Source organism: Cyprinodon variegatus, unplaced genomic scaffold (assembly GCF_000732505.1).
Source record: "Cyprinodon variegatus isolate N-32 unplaced genomic scaffold, C_variegatus-1.0 Scaffold236, whole genome shotgun sequence".
NCBI lineage: Eukaryota > Metazoa > Chordata > Actinopteri > Cyprinodontiformes > Cyprinodontidae > Cyprinodon > Cyprinodon variegatus.
In genome coordinates, this window is record NW_015150689.1 from 501,113 (window position 1) to 509,412 (window position 8,300).

The following is an 8,300-nucleotide window of genomic DNA, read 5'->3' on the forward strand; positions in this document are numbered from 1 at the left end:
TATTAAGTTATTAATTCCTCATGAGCCTTTTAAGGTGTAATCACATAAACATTGTTGTAATTTGAAATTTTAAGTGATACATTTCGTATTTGTAAGCTCCTTTGTAACATTTTTAATAATAATTAAAAAAATCACATCAGGAAAACTGATAGTTTCAGATTCTTAAATGTACACAGCTTTAAATATTGATGAAAAGGAGAAAAGCGTTATATCGCCATCTTGAGGAAGGAAACTGCTGTCACCAATTAAAACTACATTTACCAGCCTACGCTTCTTACGTCGGCATTTACGTAATGGGCAACTCCCCGGATGCGGCTGTGATTGACTAAACCAGGCAAGAAAAGATCGAAAGCTAAGTGGCGGTAAGTCATAAACTTTTTCATATTTCATTTTCACACACAAAAAACAACTTTTGACGTATAGACTCGAATAAATTATATTTTTTAGCTCAACTTTAGACCCGCAAGCTGGCAGAAATAAGTAGTTTACGTAGTGTTTGGAAATTAATGCTCAACTTGTTTGCTAATGAGCTAGCCCGTTAGCAACAGACGCTAGTTCCCTAGCTTGGTTCCAGTCACAGGGGGAACGCCTAGTGTTAGAAGTGATAATCATAAAATATTGGGAAGTAGAAATGGTTGCGGGTAACTTTGTGCTCCTTTCTTGTCTGTCCGTGATTTACAGTTTTCTTTGCTTATTTATGGATTAAACAGCTTAAAAAGTAGCACACCGATCTGGTTAACGGTAATTAACGCTACGTCAAAGAGCTAACGGTAGCTACGACTAGCTGAACTGCTAGTTGTTTGTAAAACTGTATTTTATTTTATTTACTTTCGCAGATTGGCAGACTAGTAAATATATAGCTTCTCTTCTCCCTGTAGGCTCTAATATCTTAACTTTGGAATGAAATCTATTAACAGTGATGAGCTGTGTTGCTGAAATCTCTTAATGTTTATAGATTTTTATTTGTTTTCTTTCTCTTGTCAGGTGCTACAGCCCCAGTGGTCGTTAGCAGGATGCAGACCATTAAGTGTGTGGTGGTGGGTGATGGGGCAGTGGGTAAAACCTGCCTACTAATCTCTTATACCACCAACGCCTTCCCAGAAGAATACATTCCCACAGTATTTGACAATTACAGTGCTCAGATGAGCGTGGATGGCCGCTCTGTCAGCCTCAACCTGTGGGACACTGCTGGCCAGGAGGAGTATGATCGCCTCCGTACTCTCTCTTATCCACAGACCAATGTTTTTATAATTTGCTTTTCCATCGGCAGTCCTTCCTCCCACGCAAATGTCAGGCACAAATGGCACCCTGAAGTTTCCCACCATTGCCCCAGCGTTCCCATCTTGCTGGTGGGCACCAAGAAAGACCTGAGGGGGGACGAAGAGACGGTGAAGAAACTAAAGGAACAGGGTCTGGCCCCTACCACTCAGCAGCAGGGCAACGCGTTGGCCAAACAGATTGGAGCTGTCAAGTACATGGAGTGCTCTGCACTGAAGCAAGATAATGTCAGGGAGGTGTTTGCAGAGGCTGTAAGGGCAGTGTTGTATCCAGTCACGAAGAAGAATCACAAAAAGTGTGTTCTGTTGTAATAAATGCTTCCCAGATTTGGACTATAGAGGGGAATGATGGAGATCGACGGATGCAAAAGAAAGTCTGTAGAACAAAGGATGCCATCTAGTTGCTTCCAACCCACCTGTTAGCTTTCCTTACTCATCTCCTGGAGGATCTCACCAAATTGCCTTCATCACCAAAGTGACTGTCTCAAAATGAAGGCAACAGACCTTACAATTTAAACTTCTACCATTTACACCTTTTTGATTTTTACACCTTTCTTGATTTATTGCTTTTACGCTTTACCTTAAAAAAAAAATAATGATGGTTGTCACAAGCGAAAACATCCCAAATCAACCAACCATTTCCCGTTTGACAGGAGGAAGAAGATCTGCGTTTGTTCAGGTGGAGAACTAGTGACTACCTCATATTCTCACCTAAGTTGCATCTCATTGAGTCTCAAGCAAAGTTGCCATCAAGATCCTTTGAGTTGCCTATTCATGTATGATGAACCGCCCAGTTTGAGGTCCACAACTTGATTTGAATCCTGAAGTGTTTGACTTCATACAGCAAAGTGTTATGACTCCTGGACAAATGCCATAGCCTCTCAGCAAAAAGCAGAGATTTACGGTTAAAAACCCAGTAGTTCCTCTTCAACTCATTCTGGTGTCAGAGTTGTCTGGCAAGTTGCACTTCTCGCCTCTTGCTCTGCTCTCTTACTATCCAGAGAGTTAGAGCTAATGGCTCTTTGCAGATAAGCTGGAGTGATTTAAGAGCTGTAAATTATATGGCTGATTCCCTAATGGAAGAGTGAACATGATTTTACCAAATAATTACATTCTGGTACAGGATTCCTCAAGTCAACATAGCCAGGAAGTCAGACCGCAGCTGAGCTTTCTTTTGTCTTACATCTAAATTTCTCAGGCGTACTATTGAGTGCCATTAGAGACATGTCTAAGATTTCCTCTTTTTGCGGTGAGGTTAAGGAGAGTGTAATTCTTATTGTGAATTTACTCTGTAAATGATTTTCTTAAAATGTTTTTAACCTACATGTGCAGTTATTGCCAAAGTTGAATATATTTTTTGTAATAGCTCATGTTTATTTGATCAGTTAATGTTTGTGTGCTATTTTTAATCACATATGATAAAACTAGAGCACCATAATGTTTCCCTTTTCAACCACATGATTGTTTAGGGTCCACTGAGAAAGACCACTGTAAAATCTATTCATTGTAGCAGGCAATACCATAATAAGTTAACTGGTTAACATCAGGCGATGTATATGCTGTCCTGTTTTTTTTTTTTTTTTGGTAACATCATTGCAACTTTCCAACGCCACCATAATGTTTTACTTAAATCTGATTGGGTGCCTTATCTAAACCAAAGACATATTTGTCTAACCCAAAGGTTCACATTGTACTTCTGCAAGGGCTACTAAGTTTCAGCACAAGTCTAAATATCCCAGATTTATTTTTGTAATTTCTAACAGCTTTGTGCCTCAAATCTTTCCAGTAAATACTGTCTCCTTGCAGCATTTTTCATTTTTTTGAGGTAAGACACAGGTGCTAGGCTGTCTTGCACAGCAACTCTTGTGCGCATTTGCGAAACGGGGTTCACATCTCTTAACAGATTGTGGTTTACATCCCTGCATTGCATAGTGCAGTTGGGGCAAAGCATAAGCACAGCTTTTGCTTAAAGTTAACTAGGGCTGCGTTGGTGTAGCTGTACCACATCTGAAGATTTTTATATATTTTTCTAAAGTATTTTTATAACTCTTTGCTTGTTTGTGCTTACAACTAGCTGCAACAATAGCAACCCTTATATGTAGTTATTTTTATTTACTCTGCTATCCGGGGTGTTCAATACTTCAACCTCGATCGTGGCCTGTGCAGAGTCTAGAATAAACGAAGAGCAATACAAGGAAAGGTTTTGTGTGACATTGATGCGCTTTGAGATCTACTAAAAGTGTGAAATTTGCTAAAAGGGCCTGATTAAGACTGAATGTGTGTGTGTGAGTGCACAATATTTAAACCTATCTGTGGAAAACTTTTTATCTTTAATCATGTCCCAAATTTACTCAGATAGTGCTATTAAAGTGGAACATACACCTGTGGGCTCTCTGTATCTGTGTCCTGGAGCAATATGCTGCCGTGTGCGTGGTACTACGCTTTTACACTGGGAACTTGATTTGTAGAAATCTGTAATTGTTTTATAAATAACAAAAACATATTTGTATAAATGAACTAACAGTGAGATGATTTTAAATTATGCCTAATAAAATGGTGCCTAAAACCAGTAAGCTTTCTTTGTTTCTGACCCAGTCAGCCCTTTAATTTGGTTCCTTATTTATTGTAAAGAAATCATACGTTTCCCCTGACTGGTAGTAGTGAGGAAATAGCAGGGTGTACTCATACTGCAATGCAGAGAAATGCAGAGTCATTTCAACACACAGCTATGTATATATCACTTTACACCACATACTGTTCCTGTAGCATGCGTTTAGAGTTAATGTTATATTTATTCAGTTACCACATCTGAGGCGAGATGAAAACTGCTCAGCTTAAAGTTCATATACCAAAAAATAAAACCTATTAAAGTTCATGTTAATTTGCCTCCCAAATTCAACAATCGCTCGTATTGAAGCGTTTTATCTCAGAGGCTTAAAAAGTCTGCATGCTGTTGCCTACTTGGAAATGTTTCTTTGACCTTCATGGGTGGAGGCGCTGACAGCTGATAAGTGTGTTGAACTCGGCCAAAAGCTCATTACTACATCACTAGCAAGATTCGGAGAGCGTTTCCTTTTGTGGTTGTATCTGAAAGCTGTATAACGAGGACAGCAAAGACTTTATGTTTACAGCTTTGTAGAATTTGTGCCATTGTCTTGCTTTAGTGGAAAAAAAACACCTTTATGGCCTGAATGAGAAGTTACAGCTGCAGGAACTGTCGCTGCTTCTTAAACAGTTTCACTTTATAATCACAAACCTTACTGACTGCATTACCAGTTAAATGATAAAGATCAGGGATCTCCAACTCCAGTCCTGGACAGCTACTGGCTTGTAGTTTATGGTCTAGGTTAATTTTGAATTGGAAGGATATATATGTAGATATGTAATTAGATCCCCTTTTCGATGATCCCAACAACGATGGTGGCAGCATCAAGCTGTGGGGATGTTTTTCTTCTTCCTATAGATTCTGGAAACTGCTTCAAGATAGTTCTGTTATACTCTGTTTACTTACATTTCAGACCCCACACGTGCAAATATGAAAGCAGCTGTTCAGACGCTGCATCCAGCAGCGATGCACTTTAGCCCAATACTTTACACCGAGGTTGGATTTTTTTTCTTTAACAAGATAATAGGGAAACAACCCTTTTTTGCAGTGTATTAGTAATGGTAGGCAAAAACTGCAATAAAGTCACTGAAGGTGTCAGACATTTTCTGCCTCTAAGCTACTGTGTAGATATCTGTCCTAAGACTGATCCTCCTTTTTTTTGTGTGAATTATTTGAACAAGTTATGTTTGATGCTTTGTGCATGAGGAGTAACTTGATCCTTTCTCTAGGTTTAGAAAGATTCACAATTCCAGTTTGAAATAATAGTTACTTCAGGGTGTAACAGAGTGAACCTTCAAACAAAATGAGCAGCTCACGGTTTGCTGTATTCAGTCTGCCAAAAATGGATGTCCTACTACATAAGAGACCTAAATGAAAGCAATGAATCTAACATGGATGGAGCACCTTCCTCATACAGACTGAGGCTCTAACAGGCAGCCTTCCTTAGTCTGCTCACCACACCACTGTCATATGAGCTATAGAAACTGAAAACCACAAAGAACAGAGCCATGGTTATGTGAGACTTACAGCTAGCTGTCTGAGTAAAAGTAGATTAACGTCATTCTGACTCTACTGAAACCAGCGTCAGCGCTGAGAAGAGACTTCTTCACAGTCACTGTCTGAGGAATTCCTGTCCTGCCACTTTGAATGACATGGATCCTTGTTTTGCCTTTTTGCTATTTTTGCTCCAGGAACCATTCTTTAAATGGATTAGTGCTTCGGCGAAGCGCTTTTTGTAATCCTTTCTTAGCAGGTTGTGATGATGCTCAAACATCAAAGCTGTGTTTTTGTTGTTTTTTTTTTCCAAACCTATAGAACAAAACAAAAATCCAATTTCTGAGAGAACAACGAATTAAAGATGGATCTGAGTGGCTGAAGTACTCTCTGAGTTAGAATCAAAGCATTGCAACTTTAAGCACAAAGTAAATAAGAAAAAAGTAAATTCCAAGCAAAAATTATCCTTCATTTGAGAGTAAAATAAAATAACAAAACCTGAATGATCGGACATTTTCTTAAATTTATTTTCTAAGTATTTAGAACTGAAGACGTACTTTAAAATGTTAATCCTAAAAGTTCTGATTACTGCAGATTCACACTATGTCGCTTTGCTCACAACCCATCCAGGCCTTGAAGCTTCAAAGTTACTGGCATCAATCCGTCTTCTTTCCTCAGATCATATAAATCACCGCCTGCCAAACAAAAGCAAGGATTTCCTGTTCAACTTTATGTCAGTAGCAAGGCTCTGTTTCTCTGAGCTCAGTCCTGGTCCTCAAGTGACTCTGAGCTGCATGTTTTAGATTTCCCCTCGCTGCCACACACCTGACTTGTATAAATGGAGGATTAAAAGGCGTCTGCAGCCCTTAAAGGCTGCAAAGGAGGTCATGAAATTATTTGAATAAAGTGTGCTGCAACAGAGAGACATCTGAAACATGCAGGGTGGTAATACTTGAGGAGCAGCTTAGAGAGCTACTGTTCCAGCTTAGTGACATACAGTAGTTCTGAAATCCTTTTTTTATTGTTTGTGTTATTAATCATACAGCATAGGTGCTTTTTAACCTAAAGTGGGTAATTGGTTGAAAAAAATAGGGTTCTGTTGAACTTTGTTCTGTTCTACCTGCTTTTTCAGTCTGCCAAGTTTTTATCCCAGTTGAGCGTCGCATAAACAATAGATTTCCATTGTTCAAAAGAAAATGATCCCATGGGGAAGTCATATCCTCCTTGCAGATTCTTCTGCACCAGGAGGACAAAATGTGCTTTTTTTTTTTTTTGTCAGCTAGAGAACAAAAATGTAAACTTCTTTGTTCAGCAGTTTTTTGTTCCCAGAGAAGAGGGTTAAAAAAGGACATCCAGGGCCTCACTGCAACATCAGACGTCAGGTTGCATCTTCCTACTGAAAAAAAATAAAATCTTTAAATTTAAAGTCTCAGGTGTATGTTCTGGAAAATCTGTCTATAAAAAAATGATATATATTTAAATATAAAGGCTTTAATTCTTTTCTGTCTATGAAATTATCCGTTTACTACGGTCCCATCCTGCCAATACCAGGTTAGACCACTGCTTGATTTCAGAAATAAGGCTTAGATTTAGCCACTATACATTCCCCTGAGTTTATGAACAGTTTGGGGAGTGTTGGCCTAGTGGTTAGAACAGTGCATTTGTGCTCTGAGAAGGTTGCAAGTAACCGGTTTGATCCCCACAGCCTCCACTCTGGATTCCTGAGCAAAACCCTTAACACACAGTGCTCCCTGGGCGCCGCACAATAGCAGCCCACTGCTCCCCAAGGGGGCAGGTTAAATGCAGAGTGAATTTCCCCATTGTTGAAAAATAAAGGGATTTACATTTTTTTTATGACATTAAAACATTTTGTTGCTACAGATTTGTTATTTGTACAACCATGTGGGAAATATTTAATTCAACGGCACCAGAGATGCTCTACTGACTTTGACTCAGGTAACTGTAGAGGCCATAGAGGGAAGGTGAGCAGAGGTAATCAGATAGGCTGTGCCATTAGTACCATCCTGAGGGGCCGAGAATATGGACCGCCATCACATTTCTGCCTAAATGATTAAATTATACAAGGAAGAATACATTCTATAAGAATCCTGCTGCTGAGATCAACCCTCCTTGGATCATTCAGCATTTATTTTTTGAACAACAAATCCAGATGCCTTTATGCAACTGTTAAAAGAGTGTGTTTGTGTTAAAAGTCAAATAGCTGTTACTAATAAAGTGATTGTTCAGCAGAGATGTCAAGTAAAAAAGTGCAAACACTTCATTACTTTACTTAAGTAGACATTTTGGCTATCTACACTTTACTGGAGTAATTATTAGATTAGATTAGATTCAACTTTATTGTCATTGCACAGGTACAAGGCAACAAAATGCATTTTAGGTCTAACCAGAAGAGCAATAGCAGCAAGTGCAGGATAAATAATGGTTCTATAAATACAGGACATGGGTTCTACTGAATAATTATAGAGATAAATTATTTTACTATTTAACTTTTTACTTCTGCTCCTTATATTTTTTGCAGTTATCTCTACTTTCTGCTCCTTATTTTAAAAATACATTTGTTAGTTTTGTTTCATTTAAGCCCCTTTTTATTATGGCCTGTTGGTATTTGAAGAAAACAAAACAAAAAACAATCAAGATAATTTCTTCTATCCACACAATTAATTTTATGTGGTTGGACTTGGTACTGCATCAACTTGTTTTTCTTTTCCTTTTGTTTTTCAACCTTTTTTATTGCCATTACACTGTCTAAAGTACAGAGGAATGAAATGAACTCTCTGCATTTAACCCATCCCCTTGGGGAGCTGTAGGCTGCCATTGTGCGGCACCTGGGGAGCAGGGTGGGCTTAAAGTAATAGTACACCCAAAACATGATTAGACTTCATTTTCTACTCACCCCCATGCTG

The 8,300-nt window shown here is 38.7% G+C and overlaps 1 protein-coding gene across 1 annotated transcript; it reads left to right on the plus strand.

Annotated features, from left to right (window-relative positions):
• The first annotated feature begins 294 nt into the window (after positions 1-294).
• Positions 295-3,841, plus strand: LOC107089047 (rho-related GTP-binding protein RhoG-like). Its single transcript, XM_015381568.1, has 2 exons — positions 295-362; positions 985-3,841. The coding sequence occupies exon 2, from the start codon at positions 1,014-1,016 to the stop codon at positions 1,587-1,589; it is 576 nt and encodes a 191-aa protein (XP_015237054.1). The 5' UTR covers positions 295-362; positions 985-1,013; the 3' UTR covers positions 1,590-3,841.
• The last annotated feature ends 4,459 nt before the right edge of the window (positions 3,842-8,300 follow it).